The sequence below is a fragment of the Euprymna scolopes genome, chromosome 6 (genome assembly GCF_053919585.1).
Source record: "Euprymna scolopes isolate OS-2025 chromosome 6, ASM5391958v1, whole genome shotgun sequence".
Lineage (NCBI taxonomy): Eukaryota > Metazoa > Mollusca > Cephalopoda > Sepiida > Sepiolidae > Euprymna > Euprymna scolopes.
In genome coordinates, this window is record NC_136487.1 from 73,089,907 (window position 1) to 73,112,500 (window position 22,594).

The following is a 22,594-nucleotide window of genomic DNA, read 5'->3' on the forward strand; positions in this document are numbered from 1 at the left end:
GTTGAAAAGGTTGCCCACCGGGAATATAAGGTGTGTTAGTATGTGTATATTTATTTCAGTAATATTCATTATTGAGTGATTATATCATACCTTGGGTTGCATGGATGAGGCACGACACAGAAACGACATGATGCCGCCAAAACGCATCTGACCCACTCATTAAGTGCGTACCCACACTACTTGAAAAACACGCCGACCAGAAACAGTGGTATTGGACATCCAATCATTTAATAGTGTACAATATTGAAATAAACACACATTACCGACGCTTATTTACTTAATTTTACATAATTAATTCCTTTCTTCATATTACATGTCCCGTATATGTGATTGCTGAGGGTATGACAACAGCAAATTCTTTTCATTGTTCTGACTCTCGAGTGTGTATCTCACACACTTAGACACAGTTAATCAAATGAGAACCACATCACTCTATATACGGCATAATCACGTTGCCACACCGGTTCTCGTCAGATCCACGAAGTTAAGCAACGTTGAGCCTGGCTAGTACCAGATGGGTGACCATTTCGGAATGTTAGGCCCTATATGTGCTTTCCGCTTATCTCGGCATTGCTTCCTGTCGTCCTGAACCTCCACTTGCCGCTGGTATTTAACAATGTCGACTCAGGACAGGTTTGGTTGGTGATTGCGCAACTCTTGCTATAAAAATTTCACGCGCAGGCATCCTTACTGTGGGTATCCATAGTCTGTCAAGACTGAGTGCAGCCACTATATATATATATATATATATATATATATATATATATATATATATATATATATATATATATATATATATATATATATAATTGATTAGTTTTTTTGGAAAAAGGAATCCAGCAGAGTGCTCAAGTAAAAGGAAAACCTGAAAAATAAGAGAGTATTTATATTTTGTATTTTGTGTACAGAAAGTTGTTAGATGAGATAAGTCATTGGTACCGTCGGTTTCAAGCCCGATAATTAGGACCGTTTTAGATATCCATATCAAGCTCTCTTCAGCCAATACTCATCTATTTTTATAACCAGAAGTGGAAAATGTATATACATCACGAGTTCACGTTTAACTCTCGTTTTGCTATCCCCTTCCCCCGTTTATTTATCGGGTGATGATGATTTCATTAACTTTAAACTTTAAAATTTGAATTATTTTAATTTTAAAATCTAATTTCGATTGGAATTTTTTTATATAAATTTTTTTTATATATAAAACGCCTTTAATTTTAAACCAATTTAATTTAAAAATCTAATTTTTTGATATATAAAGATTCAAACTTAAAATTTATATCAATATCTATTAAAAACGTAAAATTTCATTTCATTATATCGAAATACGTTTAAAAATTTCTTTAAAGGATATATATATATATATATATATATATATATATATATATATATAGCGTCTGTTTCGTTCGAAATAATTTTTTTCACGTCATAGGCGCACTACACTTTTTTTAATATTATGTAGTAAGCTGTCATACCTATTTTTAAACTTACCTATATAAGCTGACCATGTTATTGAGTAGCGATTTGTGGCAGCTCTAGCACTAGAAACGTGATATGTTCATGCAAAAATGCAAACATACAGTAGAACCCCGGGTTACGCCATTACAAATTAATACCAAATTACAGTACAGAATATAATACACATGTATATAATCAAATAACATTATAAATAACGCCGTAAGTCGAGGCAAATACCGTTACTAGAAGCTAGAAAAACATCGTATTTCACATCGTAACCTGAATAAAACGTATCCTAAGGTCACTGTATGACGGGGTTCTACTGGATATAAATAAATCTGTCTGTATATTAAAGGTTAGTTGAAAAGAATCCCGACAGTGCTCGATTATTAAGAAAATCTAAGAATAATAGCGAAGCAACAAATGTTGGTCTGAACTTCTTATATTCGCATGCATGCAAGAGACTCAGGTTTCGAATCCCGGGTTCGAATATGTCTAACTGATGAGCCCAAATAAAAGCAAAACTCGAGTCTTATACTTCCGGTTTGTTGGCTGGCATGTTTCTTGTGAGCTGCGACGTTGTTTGCCTGTGGAAGTAATTATATACATACATATATATATATATATATATATATATATATATATATATACATATAATGACTTCACTTAATCACATAAATTAATATACGAAGATATAATTTTATGCATAAATTTTCTCTATTTACTTCAACAGTGCTAAATAAGCTTAATTCCCATATACATTTTCGTAACTTACGACTGTTATATATATATATATATATATATATATATATATATATATATATATATAATATAAAGCTGAATGTGTGTGTGTGTGTCGTCACGAATAGGCGCCTATATGGTTGACTATTTTAAAAAACTGATTACATATATTAATAGAAGATGTATCGAGACACAGGAATGGGTGTGTTTGATCTGGCAGAACGATGGTCTATTAAAATTGTGGGGGCTGCGTTCGCGCCTGGTCCACAAATTATGGAAATAAAAAATTTAAAAATAAAAAAAAAACGTTTACAACTGTTTTTGATATATAGTGTGAACAGGAATGGTATAATAAATTATGGGGTTTATCTATTTTATTTTTACTTTCATCATATTTTGCTTTGGTTTCATACCCCCAAATTCGAAGCTATCTCTTTACAACCCTTCCTTTTAATAACCTATCATACTTTCATAAATCAGAGTTCATTCTCTGTAGGCTGTTTTTGAACCCAGTCAACGACAGGTACTTTTGCTAATATATATATATATATATATATATATATATATATATATATATATATATATATATATATATATATATATATATATGATAGTTTCTTCCGTGATTTTATTCTAATGTGTGTCTGTTTATTGTGAACTTAATGAAAAGTAATGAAAAAATTGAAAATCTTAGAAATAAACAGTCTTGACCTATTCGTAATGGCGTCTCCCCGAAAGCCTCGCCAATTCAACTCACTTCAATCTTAACTTTTTGTAATAATGGCGGCCGCCTGACGTGGCTACTTTAGAGACGTACGTACACATTTTCTCATCTATTTTTATTTATTTATTTATTTATTTATTTGCTTTCAACTGTCTTTTCTTTTTTTTCCTATATTAAAACAAATTTCTATTTTTCAAGTATTAACGCTAAACATAGACATGGATTTCATGTGAAACACGAATAAAGACAATTTTATCTCGCCGCCGGCGGGAATAGAGAAACGCTTCAGGGTTTCATAATTTTTTGTTTGTTTGTTTGTTTGTTTGTTTGTTTGTTTGTCTGTTTTTTTTTTGTTTGTTTGTTTTTATACTCGCATGTTTTCCCGATCATTTAGTTTCAATAATAAATAGAAAATTCCCGCGTAAATCTCTTTAGTCCTAATTTCTAATGTTTTGTCATTAATAATTTATTTGCCGTCTGTGTTTCTCCTTAATTCATTGTCTTTAAACGGTTTCCTACAAGAGATCATTTACGATGTTTTACGACCGCATTTTAACATTAACCGTTGCTGAATCCCATAGAAGTAAGAATAGCATAATAATTTAATTGAAATATTATTGCATACTATCAACGATGTCAGGGGACACTCGGCTTGCCGGTCCTAAAATACGCTTTAATTTATGCAGATTTTGTATTTATTATTACAGGTCCAATTCTCTGTTGAATATCCTATATATATATATATATATATATATATATATATATATATATATATATATATATATATATATATCGTTGTTTGTTTGTTTACAAACAGGCAGTTTGAGCACTGTAAGAGTGGTGGCGGATGTCTATTTAAATAGACATTCCGACGAGTTATTTGTGGGCGTCCCTTCTGCGGTCGAGCGGGAGAACTGCCGACTGTCAACACGACGGTTCTAGGTTCAATCCTTGGCTTAGGAGAGATGCTAGTCTAGCGGCACTGATGAGTTGTGATACAACGAAACATGACTGTATGTCGATGACTACAAATATATATATATATATATATATATATATAGGGTGTTAGAATGTGATGAAAAGAAACCAAAGAAAGTGCTCGTTCGCGAATTTGAGGGCCAAATACAAATATTTATTTAAAAACTATACATACATACTCCAAAGACGAGCCAGCGGTTTCATTGTATTGGAATATTGCTCAACTGAGATGCGATCACTGGTTAATCCTTCTAAGACATTTACAGCAAGAATTCGTCTATCACAACGGAAAAAAACACTCCTTCCCCCTTTCGGTGTGCCTATAGTTGGACAAAAAATTTCCATGAACAGAGTTGTTTTCCAAGGATTTCCCTCTGTGTTAATCATCATCACGGGACTGCTTTTTCGTCGGACTGCAACATGGTCGTCTTCAAATCTAATATCAGCAAACGCTTGTTATAAATCTTTCGTCTCATAATATTATTCACTATTCAACTGACAATTCATCTCATTAACCCTTGTCCTCGAGTAGCTTTTTGGTCTTATAAGTGGTTACTTTGTGAAAAACGGACGTTTTTCAAGTAATTGAACTATTTCAAGCAATAAGATGAATAGAAAATTGACCTCGAGTTTAAAGCCTGATAACTCTCCCTTCCTTTATTTTGTCTTTTTGTCATATTCTCAAATTCCATGGTCCTGGATATGACATTAAACTATATCCGATGATGAGGCCCCAGCTTGCGGGCTCTGGGGAGTGTGGAGCCACCCTTTAATTGACATTGCTCCCAGGTCCACTCTGACCCAGAGTGGTAGTACCTGTTAAGGTCCCAACTATGGGTTAAATAGAAACCGACTTGCAAAAATCAAATATATTCTATTAAAAAAAATTTCTTCAAAATCACCGGATTCGGCATTAAATAACTTGAAAAGGGTTGATATGCCGTAAAACAAAAACAATAAACAACAAACAAACTCAAATTCCATGAGCGATGTTTCTGACAAAGGGGGAAGAATTGCTTTTTTTCTTGGTCGAAATCTATCCATCTAATATCTTCTTTTTTTTTTTTTAACTTCAATAGTATTTTTTTTAGCTGTTTACATCGTGGTCTCATGCATTGTCTCGGGTGATTTCCATAAAAAAAAATCGTTCGAAATAGATGTGTTTTGGGCATTGAATAACTCGAAAAGTGTTGATATGCCGTCAAAAAGGCAAATCAAACCTCTCTTTTTTTTTCTTTCGTTTACCTTTTCTTCTTTATATATTTTTTTCTTAGTTTTTCTTATCTATAAACTTCCTTTTTTTCTACCGCCACCCTTTTTCTCTTTTTTCCTTTTCTATTTTTTTTCTTCTGAAGTCCTATCCCTTTCCCTAATTCTCCCCATTTATCTGGTCTTGTTTTTTTTTTCTGCAACCTTACCATTCTCCCCTTGTTCAATATCAATCATCCGTTCCTCGCTGTACGCTCGAAATCGAGCGCGTGTCTCATTAATGACTCTAGCGAGAGAACTTGTTGCTAATTATCTCAAATTGAGAACACAAAATTAACGAATTAGCCGCCAGCCTCGTTTCTCCTTCTTTTCAACTTCATCAACGCCGTCACCTCAAGCAAAGCCGTTATTATTATTATTATTATTATTATTATTATTATTATTATTATTATTATTATTATTATTATTATTATTATTATTATTTACTCATTAGGAGTAGTCGCACAGACCATCATCAAACATTTTTTTTCGAGAACAACTTGTGGTGTTCTTTGGAGTCTGAGTGACAACAAATCTCCCCAGATTTCCAGCACTCTCCACCTCTTTCAATAATCTTTACAAATGAATCTGCGTTATTGCAACAGCCGCTTACCATTGATTTCTCGTTGGCAGCGACTATTGGTCTTCACTGGAATTTGGGTGATAATAAGCCTACCTTCTTCTTCGTCTTCTTCTTCTTCTTCTTCTTCTTCTTATTATTATTATTATTATTATTATTATATTACTATTATTACTATTCTTCTTATTATTATTCACTAGTGCTTGTATTGCTCTCTAGTGTCTTAGTGATAACAAGTCCCCCAGATTTGTAGTACATTTGCAAATGAATTTGCGTCAAAGTAATAGCTGCTTACTATTCTCGTTGGTGGCGACTATTGATCTTCACTGGAATTTGGATGCCAATAAGCCTCCCCAAGGTTCAGTCATCTTTGCACTCATCAAACGGGAATCTGGCTAGTGCTTTCTCTCCTCGGTCTTTCCATCCTCCCTGACCTTCCTCAATTTTGTGAGTGTGTGTGTGTGTGTGTATGTGTGTGTATGTGTTGCCTAAGTTTACACATACGCACAAAAAAGGTGAAGAGAAGGCAGGGGCGCAGGGAAGGGGGTTACTTACAATTATACAGTTTTAGTTTTCATGTTTCCATGTGTCGTTCCTTTGTATTTTACATCTACAGCAGTTTCTGTATGTTCGGCTTGTGCCTGTAGCTTATGTATGTTAGTCTCTGCATTCAAGGGTTTTCCTTAATATTTCAGCCATTTTCATTATTGTTATCCTTGGCATGATTTCAGCCATTCCTCAGATTCCAATCTCTCCCATATGTTTTTTTTTTTTTTAAGTTTTTAAGTATTGTTCAAGCATATTAACATATTATAGGCCTGCAGTTGCTGGGGATGGTTCCTTTTTATGTGTCCTTTTTGCAGCAGTGTGGTTTTGTTTGCTTACCATTGATTTCTCGTTAGCACCGACCATTAGTCTTAACTGGCATTTGGGTGGCACTAATCCTCCCCATGGTCCCAGTCGCACTCAAGCAGCGGAGGTCTGGCTAGTGCTTTCTCTCCTCGGTGACAACATCCGTTTACATAGAACACAACGTTCACATAGAACATAGAAGTTAAATTCATACTAGTCGCGAATATGTCCTCAACACAATCTGGCAGAGCCTTATTCATTTTTGAGTAGTGTATGACCACGTATCTGTCGGGCTGAAGTGTGATTCTGGGGAGTCTTAGGGTGTCCGCCATCCCGTCCCATCTGCCTCCCGTATTTCGGATGGACTAAATTTATTGCTTACTGCCTGTAACGCTCCTACTGAAGAATGCCGACGGGGTTAGCTAGGCGATTTTTTTAAAAAGCCACAGTGCTTCTCTTTAATGGGCACTGACTTGACTTTCCGCACCTTCCGCCATTGTGTCTGAATAAGTAAATACCTACTGCCCGCTCTTTTTGATAACGGAGAGAGAAAAAGTTAAAAAAATAATGAACGAAATAAAAAAAGATAGGACAGAAGATGATTAAAATAAAAAGAAATAAATGAATGAGGGAAGAATAAATAAAACAAAAAAGAAGAACAAAAAAAGAAAGTGATACAATAGAAAGAGGGGAGAGAGACAGAGAGAAACGGTGAAATGTATGAAATTAAGAAAAGAAAGAAATACAGACAAACAATGCAAGGACGAAAGAGAGGAAGAGATAAACAAATCCTAATAATAAAATTAAGACGTTTAGAAATCAATAATGATAGCGTTGGTGGTGCTAATTCTCAGAAATGATAAAGAAAAATGGCGTCGATTGCAGTATTAGTGATAGCAATGGCGGGAGACCCTTACAAGGTAACGGTGGCGATCAGAATGTAACGGTGGATAGTCGGGTGGATTTGAGGTGGGGGCGAGGGTGCAATGTTACCTACAGAAAAACAGGAAATCCGTCGACAGACATCAAAGCCTAGAAAAACGGTGCAATTGAAACGGAAGATATTTTGCGAGAGAAAATTACCGCTTCACCGGAAATCAACTCAGAAATTGACCCTATTTTAATCCGGCTGTGTATTTGACTATACCACCACCGTCGACATTTTAGGAGAATTTAATTTCATTCGTTAATATTTCATCATTTATTTATTTGTGCTTTTATCTATTTTTGTTTTGTTTTGTTTTGCTTAATTTTTTTATCGTTTAAATTATTTCTCACTTCTACGTGTTATCTTGTTTATTAGAGAGTGTTTAATTTCATTTGAACGATCTTAATTATCCCTTTTTAATATTGTTATTGTTTTTGAAATTATAAATATAATTAGTTTAGGTCCTTGTTATTCGCGTTTTTGTTTGTAGTCCTCATCCCGTTTCTCTTCTTCCCCCTGTTTCTTTTTCTTCTTCTTCTTCTTTTCACTACTACTACTACTACTACTACTACTACTACTACTACTACTACTACCGTTATTATTGTGGTTATTGTAATTGATATTTACTCACTAGGAGTTATCACACAGGCCATTATCAAAGAATTCTTTTTGAGAACAACTTATGGCGTTCTCTTGAATCTGAGTGACAACAAGTCTCTCCAGATTTCCAGTATTCTCTTTTCGATACAATTTGCAAATTAATTTTCAATAACATTTGCAAATTAATTTGCTATCGTAACGACCGTTTACCATTGGTTTTTCGTTGGTAGTGGGCATTGGTTTTCACTAGAATTTGAATGGTAATAAGGTTCCCCAAGGTTCCACCTCTTCACACTCATCCAGATGAGACCTGGTCAATGCTATCTCTTCTTGGTTTTTCCATACTCTTTCACCCTTCGACTATTTGGTGCAGTGTGAGTCGTGCTGACGCTAGTCTTTTTGAGGAGGAAGGTGTAATGTGCATCCAGGAGACAAGCGCCCGCGTGTTTGTGTGTTGTGTGGGTGCGTAAGAGAGACGGACGAAAAGGAAGGACTTACCTCGGGACCGGCTCGGCGTACCGACCGAAAATAGATAAAGAAAGATCAAGATGGCGGCCGCCGTCTTTTGTAAAGGATGATATCTCGCAAAGTCACACGAATTCTCGCAATATGCAAATTTAACCGGCCTACAACGGCCATAAAAGCGGGTGATTGAAAGACGTTGCGAGAGCGATGATTGACTTGGTCGGGAATCGTGTTGCTGTTGCTTCTCGTGCCGTGTGAGGATATCTTACCGTTGTTGGGTCCGGTCTGAGTAACCGTTCGCGTCCGTCTAGGCACCTTGCTAGTTGGATTCCGTGCAGAACCGGTGTTTACTGGTTATTGAATTGCTTTACGTTGCTGCAACATTATACATCTACAGAGGGTGCAGTACTTTTAAAGGATTTTCCTTATACATCTACAGAGGGCGCAGTAATTTTTTTTAAAAGACTTTCCTTACACATTTTTCTACAGAAAGACCTGGGGCGGTGAAAATAGCAGGGGGAGAGGGAAAAGGAGTAGGAGAGGAAAAGGGAGCAGCAGGAGAGGTGAATAGGCACTTTCCACTTTTGGTGTACCTGTTTTCTTGGTTGTGCCTTTTCGTTTCACTGCTGTTGCAGTTGATATATGCCCGGTTAGAATTTGTCCCTCATGCGTACTAGTTTCTGCACTCAAGTCGGTTTCTAATTAACTCATAGTTGGAACCCTAACAGGTACTACCACTCCGGGTCAGAGTAGACCTGGGAGCAATGCCAATTAAGGGGTGGCTCCACACTCCCCAAAACCCACAAGCTGGGACTTCACCATTGGATATAGTTTAAGGTCATATTCAGGACCGGATGGCAATAAGCCTCCTTAAGGTCCCAGTTCTCTTTGCGTTTATCCAGCGGAGGTCTGGTTAGTGCTCTCTCTCTCCTCGGTCTTTCCATTCTCCTGGAACCTCACTTATTTGGTATGGCACCAGGGAAAAAAGAAGGCGGAAGGCAAGGGCATAGAGGAGTTAACTTATTATCATAGTTTCAGTTTTCATGATTCCATGTGGTGTTCCTTTATGTTTTAGGTCTGTAGCAATTTCAAAGATTCGAAACAATGAACAAAAAGTGGAGACTGACTCACAAAAATACGAAAATATCAGTAACTTTTCCCCTTTCTTTATACAAATAACAATCGACATGACTGATGACGGTCGATGTACAATCTGACCGAAACGTTGCACTAATAACACTCAAGATGAGAACAAGTCCGATCGATATAAGTAATATAAACGTTCTAATATATTTCAGTTATTTTTCTGAACCTAACTGACAAATACTCATAATGAAGATCTATAGAATCGAACAGTTCGATTACATCTTTTGATTTTGTGAAAAATGTAATCCGTATTAAAAATTATTTGAGTGTTCTATTTGTTTAACATATAGATACCACGTAGCCCTACAAACATTCGCTTTTATTTAAAAGGAGATGATGAGAGCTGTTAGATCGATGCGATATTCTTGTGGATCAAAAATTCTGTGTTCTTCTTCTTATAGTTTAAAATATGCATTAATTTGCATATGGATGAATTAGCTGCGTTAAGAAAGAACGATTTGGGAAGAGATTAATAGGACTGTAGAAATATCCTGGAAGTGCTGTCATTTACCTTTTTTATTTTTAGATTACAAGTTATTTGGGGGGGGGGAAGTTAAGCTAGTGTGCCCATGTTTAGAGTCGGATTAAAAAAAAATAGCGTTGTCAAGTTATGAAAACACTGGTAAAGACAACCAGAAATGAAGTGGAAAAATAATCGTAATAATAACTAAGTAATAACAATTAAAAAAAAAAGTATATATGTTACAAAAACGATTTCATTGTTCCATTATTCGTGCTCCATTATTCGTGCTACTGACCCAAATTAAACCAACACAACTTTTTCTCTTTACTGCATTCTTTTGTCGTATGAGTTATTCCTAACTTGCATTCCTCACTACAATGGATAATTCACTGCATTCCTGGAATCGTATCAGTGTTATCAATGAAAAAATAAAACTGATATTTTTATGTGACTTGTATGGTGACGCGACGTTGCCCGGGATGTAATGAGGATAAACGAATGTTTCACACGCGTATATTTTTGTTGCCATCGAAATCGGTGAAATCGCTTATTTTTCAATCAAATTGATTGGTTGTCTGCTCTAGTCGGGGGCCTATCGCGATGCACCAGGAGGTAGCTCACATGTCTCTCGCTATGACTTTTTGATACTACATTGTACTCTATATTGCACTGTAGAGAACCTACTGTTGATTTTATGAAATTATTTTTTATATATAATGGCTTGCATTAAAGTTTAAAATGCAAAAAGTTATGTATCATACTCTAATTGTGTTCTAAACAGAAATATTCATTTCGAACGCGCCCCTGTCATATCAAATAATCTACTGTTGATTTTATATATCGAGTCTTTCAGCTTGTGTGGTAATAAAACTTCTCAAATGCACTTTTGATCTTAGGCTGTGTAAGGTGTTAACTTCGATCCAAATCGCCTGTTCCTTCTTTCATCGGATGATTTCGATTTTCGATTATCGATACTTATCGAAGACATTCCGATACAAAACTTATCTAAGAACACTGTCAGGAGCAGTATTGTATGATGAAGAGGACAACCCCTGGTTTTTAGTTAGAAACAAAGTAATTAGGATCGAATATTATTATTGAAGAAGAATTCTGGAATCGAATGCAGTTATTAAAAGTTACATTTTTATTAGTTAAAATACGATTCCAGGAATGCAGTGAATTATCCATTGAGCACGAATAATGGAACAATGAAATTAAAGAATGTCCGCAGAAAAAGTTTGGGGCTTGTGTTACCAGGGTACGTGTTGGAAACAGGTGCATGTGCATGGGATTCACATGCTTGGCCCGCGTGCTGACATCACAGAGAGTCCGAGTGAGTCTGGAAGAGAGAAGCAGTTAGTCTGGTACGAAGTTCCCTCGTGTGAAATTTCATAAAAATCGGCTCAGTCGTTTTCGACTCCATAGGGAACGAACTTACAGACACACAAATAAAGTTCCTTTTATGCATTAGTATAGACTAGCGTGGGTGCCCGACGTTCCCCTGGTGTTTGGAGGTGTGTGTTGAGCAAAACAAAAAAGTGGCAGGTAGGCTCGAACCCGTACCACGAAGGAGGAAAAGAACATGAAAAAAGTGACGTCTTTGCTGTTGAGTTCATCGCCAAACCGGAAGTGACGAATGTTTAAATTAAGGCTAGTCAATCGAAAAGAGAGGGATGACTGTCGAAAATATCGGCGAAAAAAAGCGGCACCTCCCTAAAGAAAAATGCCCAGTTGAGGGTGAAGGAAGTAATATTTTTAGTCAATTTTTTTTATATTTGTCGTCCGAAACGATACCGATCTCGTGAAAACCCATTGCCTCTGTTGAAAGTTTTAGGCGGACATACAAACATACATACATATATACATTTAACAGACATGTGAGATTTATATTATAGAAGATTACAACAACCTGGAATTTTTTTTAAACCACAGTTCTGTGAAACATTTTGATTCATAGACTGAATTTAAACTTTCCGGTTTGAAGTATTTTGCATTTAATCTCGTTTTGTTCTGTGTTATCTTTCTTTCTTTGCTCTTTTTAAATTTCTATCTTTCTTTGTGTAATTTTTCCTATTTTTATATCATCATATCTCTTGTCAGTATTTTCTATAATCCTTTGCGGGATATCGTTCAGTCCATTTATTCAATTTCATTTTCTCTTCTAGTCGTTTGCTACCTTTTTTTCTTTTTTTTTTTTTTCTAAAAACCCCCGGAACCATTAGTGTAATATTAGTTTTAATGAGCTGTTCATCGTATTGTCAACTGATTACTGAGTCGTAATTATCACTGTTGTTGAGACTGACAAACTAAATATTTGTTAAGTCACTCGACAGGCGCCCCGAGAGATAAACCAGAAAAAGAGAATGTCAGAATACGTAGAAAAAAAAAGGACGCAGAAATCAAATTTTAGAGAACGTGAACAAGAATATGAAGAAGAGTTGACGAGACCTGTTTCATCGATAAAATTGTTTCGTCTATTAAACGTCAACGTTCCAACTTTCTGAATCATTAAGTTTCTTGGAATCATTATAACCAAATCCGCTCCTCGGTGCTATGGCACAAAAATGTCATTTCTTGGTTCTACACAGTTTTACAGACCGGATTGTATTTCGATTTCAACATTAAGTTTTGATATTTACTATATATAAGTAAGTATTCTTTGGATTCGTCTTGCAAGGACGTGGCACAATGGATAGTGCACTGTGTGAAGTTCAGTTGTAAAAGTTATAATTCTGGTGATTTAACGTTCAATCCTCAGGGCGTAATGCTGTTATTAATTTTAAAATGAATCCAAACGTTGAATGTAGAGACAGTCGCAAATAAAATAAAATTTTGACACGAACATTTTTTAGGTGACAGAAAAAGTTATTCATTTACTTCGTTTCACACATACGTCGCCGACATGTATTAAGAACACGACAAATATTTATTTATTTTTTCTTCTTGTTCATCAGATAGCGGTCCTTTATTATTAGCTACAATCGGCTGGAGCGTTGCCGTAAATTTCTTTAAGATTCACAGGTCGGTCGGCTCGCTTTCGAAAGAGTAGGATTGTTATGCATTGCATCTTGCTGGGTTGAAATAAAGATGGAAAATGCCACAGAAAGGAAAAGAATTTTTTAAAAAACAGCCGAAAACCACATATGTGAATTTATTAGACATATAGACAAAAAAAAAACAATTTGGTTCCAGAAGAACGCTGATAATTTAACTTCCAGGATGCTAGAATAAGCTTCACATGACGAATTATAATTACGTTAAACATATTAAAATGTTCATACCCGTTTCATACGTAGGTTGCTGAGTTTTAATAAAGATAGAAAAATGCAGGAGAAAAAATTTTTTTTTACAAGACTGTCGAGAATAGCAGGTGCGAAGTTTTTGGACGTCAAAACACAACAACAAAAAAAGAACTGTGCAGTTCCAGAATACCATTTACAATTTATATATATATATATATATATATATATATATATATATATATTTACATAGGCGTCACCACTTATCAAGGCCGATAGGCCACTCAATGGTAAGGGTTAAAGAGTGTAGAGTAGTCAAAAGGACAATATAGTAATCGATAGTAATGGAAGTTCGGTAAATTTGTTAACTTAAGTGGAACGGCTCATCAGAAACTTGTTCATGTTGGACTTGAAGACAACCATATTATAGACAGCTGGAAAGCAGGAAAACGGAAGACAATTCCACAGGCGTGCAGTTCTAAGAAAGAAGCTTTGATCATGGAATTTATGTTTAGGTTTAGGCACAGATAAAGAGTGGGGAAAATTATTGATAATGTTTTCAGCTAGTCTAGTGTTTCTTGTGAAAGTTTGGCGAGGGGGGGGCCATAGATTGAAGCTCAGTCGAACACTTTCCATGAAAATAACGATAAAGCAGAGATAAACTCGCAACATCTTTTCTGTGAGATAGAGGTTGCAGCGAACAGAAAAGGACATCTCCCACTAGGCCACGAAGTCTATTTTGAACCCTATCAAGGCAGGACAAGTCCGTTCTAGCAGCTCCTTTCCATCCTTTGACGTATCTGGCTCTTATAAAGATAGAGAATTGCATCAGCAGTGAGATATCTACTGGATCGATAGAAGGATCCGACCATTTTTCCATAATATATATATATATATATATATATATATATATATATATATATATATATATAGAGAGAGAGAGAGAGAGAGAGAGAGAGAGATATATATATTGCTGATAATACTTATATATTCTTCAGAAAAAAATATACATTAGTCGTTTTTGCTTGAAATCACGGTAAGTTAGCGATAACGTGTTAGGGCAGTTATTTACTTCCTTCTCGCCGCAGGAAGATGTGACACTATCAGAAAATGGAGAGAGTCAAGTCAGCGGCACTAACCTATCAAAAATTGCCTAGACCGTCCCGTCGGCATTTCCCGTCAGGTGGCAAGGCCTGAAATGGTGGACCTCCTAGCTACTATGCAAGCGGTATACCTCAGTCCTACGGGTAATGGGCCATTTGCGTGATCTGATTGTCGAGAACGGATCGTCGACTGCCATTTCTACCCAAGTCGCCAAGCAACTGAAATAGTGAGGAAACCACTATCAGTCAGTAGGTGGAAGAGGTATGGATGACATGTAGTTGTGTGTATTCCTGCTCATAAATTCGTAGTTTTTTTTAAACGTTTTCAAAAATTGCTCTTATCTTGATGCATCATCGTCGATAATGATAAAAACGACCCCGTCCACAATTATCAGAAGGAAAGAAGATAGAAATGAAGAACAAGAGAAATTATGCGAAAGCAAGAAAGAGAAAGAGAGGGAGCAAACGATAAATGGGCGAAGAGGTTTAGTGAGTGGTTAGCCAATCAGAACATTTGAAATTGACCGAACATTTGCCAAAACAGCCAGCGGGCACTTGTTTAAAAGCTGTCGAATGGTCAACGCGGCCATGTTCAGTTTAGACCGGTAATTTGTCAACGACTTTACTCTTTCCAAACCCTTGCTATCCCATCCAAACCCATCCATCGCTTTTTCTCCACACCGAAGCTAAACGCGGCGCTGAAGGGTCGTTAATCGTTGCTGACCCTATCTCTATAGGGTGGGTGCTTCATCATGTCAGTTCCCTGGCCTAACACAAAACACGAATCGCGTAAATTTCATCGAAATATTCGTCATTTTAGCTATACATCATAATGGAAAACTGCATCGTTCACCATGTTTGGATACAGAATTCTGTGTCCATATCTTACAGTAAAACAAAGATGGATGCTTCAACATTATAAGTATCCATTAATATGCCTATGTATGGGAAGATATATGTACATATAACACACACTGTAACACACACACATACACACGCAAACATACATACACATACACACACATACCTACACACATACACGTATACATACGGAAAACACGCAACGAGGATGGGTGAGAGTGGAGTATTTAAAACGTAAGATAAGTAAATAAGTAAAGTTTGTAATTCTCCATTTGAAAACAAGTTAGTGCTACGTACTTAGGTACTTACGTCAAATGCAAGAAGGCGCTGGTGAAACGTGGCAAATGATAAGAGCGTAATATTTATATATTATTGATGACAGAAATGTACAAAAAGTAGAACATTTTAGATATCATGGTTTCGTGACGTAGTATATACACACACACACACACACACACACACACACACACACACACACACACATATATATATATATATATATATATATATATATATATATATATGTGTGTGTGTGTGTGTGTGTGTGTGTGTTTGCAAAAAGTTTTGATAAGTCATCGGTACCGTTGGTTTCAAACATGATAATTGGGAACCGTTTTAGATACCCCTATCAAGCTCTCTTCAGCCGATGAGTATCACTTGAAGAGAGTTTCATGTGAGTATCTAAAATGGTCCCCAATTATCAGGTCTGAAACCGCCGGTACCGATGACTTATATCATCTAAACTTTCTGTAAATAAAGCAAAAATAATACTCTCTTATTTTCGGATTTTTCTATATAATAGAGCACTATGCTGGAATCTTTTTTTCCAAAAAATATAACTAATTATATATATATATATATATATATATATATATATATATATATATATATATATATATATATATATACTAGACTACCCGTGAACCGTTGGGTCAGTATGTTATATTAGCAATGGAATTAATGTATGAGCGTGATACTTCTAACGTAAAGAAAATAGTTTTTGTGACATAACAGAAATATTGATATGAAAGTATATTAAAAATGAAAAAAGAATATAAATAGATTTCTATGAGTTGTTCTGTTTATAATTGTTTATTTTTGAAAGAAAAAACTTACAACCATTGAATTATAAGTGGTTTGCCATACTTATAGGTAGATTTGCACTATTCAAATTTTGATATATCGTTTAATTTAAACGCGAAAGAAAATACAATTGGGAAGCTGAAAACGTACACAGCAAAACAATACGTTGTAAAATGCTCTTATGGTTGTCAAAGTTTAAAGTAGATTTACTTGTAAGTAAATTGCGTTAAAATAACTTTAACACATTACGGAAATGAACGATGTAAAAAACTGCAGAAAGTATTAACAATTATTTAGATAATTTAAACGCGAAAAAAAAACAATTGGGACGCTGAAAACGTACACAGTAAAACAATACGTTGTCAACGGGTCAAAGTTGATTTATTTGTAAGAAAATTGCGACAGTATACTTGTAATACAGAATAGTTGCAAAACATCCTCACCCTTCCCATATTAAATAATAATTTTGAAATAATAACGTTAATATTTCAGTGCGCAGGCCAAAATCTGCAAAAGAAGCGATTTGTATTTATTTGTTTATGTTGTTATGAGTTAATGTTTATGCGCACATGCGCAACCAGATGTCGTAAACCGGAAAGTGGGTTACATCACTCGTTACAAGGTCATTTGAGTTTTATAATTATATGGATACATATATACACACACAACAATTTTATTATCATCTAGATTCTAAGGTTTTATTCATCTTTCCAAAATAAAACATCCGTACAATTTACAGATGTTTCCTTTACAAGCAATAACTAATGTTTATATGTCACTATTAGACATGTCTTTCGTGGACTCACCAGCGGGGGGGGGGGAACAAACAAAACAAACAAAAAAAACCAGAAAGTTCTCAAAGAGGAAAATGCGTAACTATATAATATGTAAAATTCAGAAAGAACCAAAATAACTCACATCGGACAATTTCAATCAGGGGCTGCTATCTTGTCTTATATATATATATATATATATATATATATATATATATATATATATATATATATATATATATATATATATATATATCGTACTTTGGGATAAGTGCTCTAAACCTGGGGGTAATTGCGCACACTAAAAAACGTGCTCTTCATATACGTGGTTGCCAAAAGAGCACTTTTAGCTAGTTGGCGCAATTACCCCAATGTACGGTATATATATATATATATATATATATATATATATATATATATATATATATATATATGTGTGTGTGTGTGTGTGTGTGTGTGTGTGTGTGTGTGTGTGTGTGTGTGTGTGAAGTTTATTGCAGTTTCAGTTCCTTGTCGTTCATATCGCAGTCATTCCATGTTTTTGTTTTATTTCTATTGTAACTTAAAGTGGCTGGTCAGTGTTCATAATTTATGTCGGCTAGCTTCCGCATTCGATGATTTTCCTTAAGATTTCAGCTTTTTTTGTTATCATTTCCGTCCCTTGCATACTCTAAGTTTTCCTTTTGATTAAAATTTCTTTTAATCTATTTCCAATTTTCTTTCTATGGAGTTTTCCTTATTATGACTAATATGCATTCACTAGTTCTCACACAAGCAGTCACCAGTCATCAATCAGTGTTGTTTTCCCTGGAACTTGAGGAACTACAAGTCTCCCCCAGATTTCTCTTTTTATAATCAGCGCAGATTACTTACATTATCGCAACAGCCACTTTCGTCTGACTTTTACGCTTACAACGGCCATTGGTATTCCCTGTGGGGTTTGATGTCCTCCTAGTGATCTCTGCACTTTTCTAGTAGACGTATGGTTAGCCCTCATCCTACTCGGTACTCCTGGATCCTTCACGACTCTTTGGTGTGGTGCCATCCGATGTAGACGCCACTATATTATAATTATTAATATTGGTACTCACTAGGACTTCTCACACAGATCATAATCATGGATTGCTCACTGACAACAACCAGTGATGTTCCCTGGAGTCTGTGTGACAACAAGTCTTTCCAGATTTTTAGTACTCTCCATCCCTTTGGATTGCCTTTGCAAATGAATTTGCTGTATCGCAATGGCCGCTTACCATTAACTACTCTTTGTTAATGACCATAGATCATCACTGCAATTTGGGTGATAATCAACTTTCCCAAGGCTGCAGTCCTCTTCAAACTTATTTAGTGGAGGTCTGGTTAGTGTTTTCTCTCTTCAATTCTTGCATCATCTTCGACCCTTCTTGACTGTTTGATGTGGTACCAATTGTTGCCAGCACTACAAATTATTTGAGGGACGTAACTAACGATTATACAAATTCAGTTTTATTATTATTATTATTATTATTATTATTATTATTATTATTATTATTATTATTATTATTATTATTATTATTCGATGTGGTTTTTCTCTATTTTGTTGTTGTTGTTGTTGTTGTTTTTACTTCTTCTGTACTTTTTATATGGCCTGTTAGCGTTTGTACTTCATGTGTATTAGTCTCTGGATTCAGAATTATTATTTTCATTATTATTATTGCACTCTTCAGATTTCCAATGATGAACCTGAGCTCATACTCCGATCCCCACAGCAATCGACACACATCGTTCTTTATTGAGGACATCTTACTAAACAAGCCTAAACGGCTGCAAGTACGAGATTACCAAGGCCTCAACCTGGGACGATCACCGTTTCCAGAATATGGTGCGGCGGCCGCTGCAGCTGCCGCCGCTGCCGCTTACCCCTATTCCATGCAACACGCTGCCGCAGCCGCCGCTGCCCTCTACCCTCACCAAGTCCTAGCTGCCCAAAACCAACTTTACATACCAAGAGCCTCAACGGATCAGAACTTTCTTGTGCCAAACACAGGTAACTAAACTTTTTTTTTTTTTTTACTTTTGTTGTTGTTTTAATATAGTTACGTTTTCTTTTTTTTATGTAATATATTTAAATATACTTTATTTACATATACTTTAATTGCCGGAGCAACCTCTTAGCTTCCACACAGAATGTACATATTGCAAAAATGTCGTTAATTATGCATAAAAAAGAGACTACAAGTTTCAAAAATGGCGGCAGCTGTGTCAATTGAGCTATTGATACAATACTTTCGCTATTCTTCAAAAATGCTCACTTATATATTTGGGAAAAATATTAAGACTTTTTTGTTGATATATTTTTTATCATAATAGACTGCGCAGGTTTAAATAAAGTATATGTAAATAAAGTACATTTAAATATACTACATTTAAAAAAGGAAACGTAACTATATTTGAAAAAAAAAACCGGAAATATGTTAGAAAAATATATCAACAACAAAAAATATTAATATTTTGCCCAAATATATAAGTCAGCAGTTTTGAAGAATAGTGAAAGAATTGTATCAATTTTGTGCTTCCATAGCTCAATTGACAGACTTGCTGCTATCTATGAAACTTAGAGTCTCGTTTTATGCACTATTAGCGACATTTTTGCTATATGTACATTCTGTGTGGAAGCTAAGAGGTTACTACGATAATTTAATTTGCTTTATTCTATATTGATGTTTACTATGGAGTGTGAGGTTAATGGCTCAGCCGTTCTTAGATGTCCTTGTTGAAACATCAGGTATGAGTTTCATCACCGACGTATACAGTAAACCTACTTTCAAAGGTCAATACATTAGCTGGGATCCATTTTCTCCTAAAATCAGGAAAATATATCTGATTAAAACCTTAGTACATCGGGCTTTGTTGATTTGTTCGAGTACAGAACTAGATGCTGAACTTGAAAGCATAACTGAAACCCTTTAGGTCAATTAAAAAATGTATAAAGGATAAAATCCTTGCTTTTAAAAGTAGAATCCACGTGGGCCATCAAAAATGTCCGGTGTATTTGGCGCTCGCATTTATTGGTGATAAAAGCAAAGAATTTGCAGACGGAATTTCTACAGTCATTTTGACGTTGTTATTTTGCAACTAAGTTTCGAATGATGTTTTGAACGAGGAGCGCTTTCCCCTCCTTTTTGGAACGATGGTATCTCCAACATTCAATACCCTATGTTAGTTTATTGCTTTAATCTATCTGGGGCATACCATTCAGCGTTTGAAGGTTGGAAATTTCCAACACATTCCTCCTTTTGATATATAGGCACAAAAAGTGGCTAATATCCGAGCTTTTAAAACTCACAAGTCGGTCATCGGTGAGCATTTATTGTAGCGCCAGGTCTGCACAAGAGGGTACACAGACGGAGCTTTGTCTATTTTGTATATACCACGCTCGAAAACAATAAATAATTAGGGCAGTTACTATTAACTTACGTTAACCGTCTCTGTGTAAGCAAATAAAAAGAAACATACCCATATATATATATATAACCATATCATCATTATGTATTATTTTTATATAGTTATTCAGTGAGCCGTGTTTCGTTGTCCCTACGAAACCGAGACCCCAGAGACTGACGTCCGACCGTCTAATATATATATATATATATATATATATATATATATATATATATATATATATATATATATGTGTGTGTGTGTGTGTGTGTGTGTGTATGTGTGTGTGTGTGTGTGTCGTGTTATTAAATGTCTATAGTGAGGTCCTCTAGTCTTTGTAAGCATTTGTTCCACTTACAGCCTATTTACGTTCCGTGATCGTCTAAGTGTGTTGCGTGCGTGTGTGTTAGACATAAATACATAAGCACATTTATTTGACGACATACCTGGTTTTCTGCTGCCGGCCTCTGAAAGATATTCTGCCAGTCTTGGGGAGATCTACAAGTTTCGTAACTGCATACACTATTCCTTTCCTCTTTCGCTATCCTTCTTTTCCTAAAGACGTTTGCTGATTCAAATGAAACCGGTAAATCTCTCGTATTTTTATTGCGTTTCGTTTCTGCGAATTCTGTTTTTCCCTACATTTCCACGACATTTAATTATGAGATACCATGTATGATATCCTTACACACACGCATGCGCGTGCGTGTGCGCGTGTGTGTGTGTGTGTGTGTATGTGTGTGTGTGTGTGTTTACATATATAATGAGATGGCAGTTTTCTTAAGTCATTGCTGGTAAATAAGAATATATGAATTTAGTCAAAGACGTGAAGAACCAACAATTAATTGCGATATTTTTCTTCAAAACAATTTTTTTTCAAGTATTAGCTTTGTACAAAAATCATGTCATTTTTTGACGTATATATATCTGATAAAAACTGAATAATTTAAAAACAATTTTTATATATTTATTCAGATAAAAACAAACAGAACAAAATGAAGCAATGGCAATTATATATATATATATATATATATATATATATATATATATATATATACACTAGCATTTCAATCCGGCGTTGCCCGGGTGTTTGGATGTGTATGTTGAACAAAAAAAAAGCAAAAAAAATGTGATAGTAGGAAGGCAGGCTCGAACCCGTACCGCGAAGGAGGAAAAGTACGGGGTAAAAACCTAACGTCTATGCTGTTACGACCACCGCCAAACCGGAAGCGATATTTTTTAAAAAATTAAGGCTAGACAATCTAAAGGAGAGGATAACTTTAAAAAATATCGACGAAAAAAGTTACACTCCCCCCTGTAGAAAAGTGCCTAGTTGAAGGGGAAGATATTAATGTTTTTAGCCAATTTTTCGATATTTGTCGTATGAAAGGCCGATCTTTAAAGCGATACTGATCTTGGTAAACTCCGTCGCCTCTATTGAAAGTTTTAGGCAGACATGCAAACATACATACATACATACATTTATGTATTGGTAACAAAAAATTTTCGACCCAAACCGATGAAAAAGCTTGCCCTATCTCTGAATACCCTTTATGTAAAATTTCAAATATTTAGATCAGAAATTGTCTGAGTAATTTGGAAGAGACCGCACAGGTACAAATTTTTTTTTAACTTTGACCCCTTTTTTGACTCCTTAAAATTTATTGTTTCGGGCTCAAATCAAGTTATTAAGTTAGATCCATGACCAAGGAACCTATATCTAAAATTTCAAGTGTGTAGACCCCAAGTTGTCGGATAAGTTCGGTAGAGTGTTTAAAGGTCAAATCGTTGAACTTTAACCCCTTACTCACAAAATTTCTGGCCTAAAACCGATCACATCGATTTTCCCAAATCTCAGTACCCTGTATATCAGATTTCGAGTCTGTAGACTAAAAATTGACAGAGTTATTGCGTAGGGAAATGTACACA

The 22,594-nt window shown here is 35.3% G+C and overlaps 1 protein-coding gene across 1 annotated transcript in view; it reads left to right on the top strand.

Annotated features, from left to right (window-relative positions):
- The window catches only part of LOC145277688 (brain-specific homeobox protein homolog), a 193,117-nt gene that overhangs the window by 124,140 nt on the left and 46,383 nt on the right, over positions 1-22,594 (top strand). Inside the window, exon 2 of the mRNA XM_080129373.1 lies at positions 18,952-19,271. Within this exon, the coding sequence (XP_079985499.1) occupies positions 18,959-19,271 (313 nt within the window). The 5' untranslated portion in view covers positions 18,952-18,958. The remainder of the gene's footprint in view (positions 1-18,951; positions 19,272-22,594) is intronic.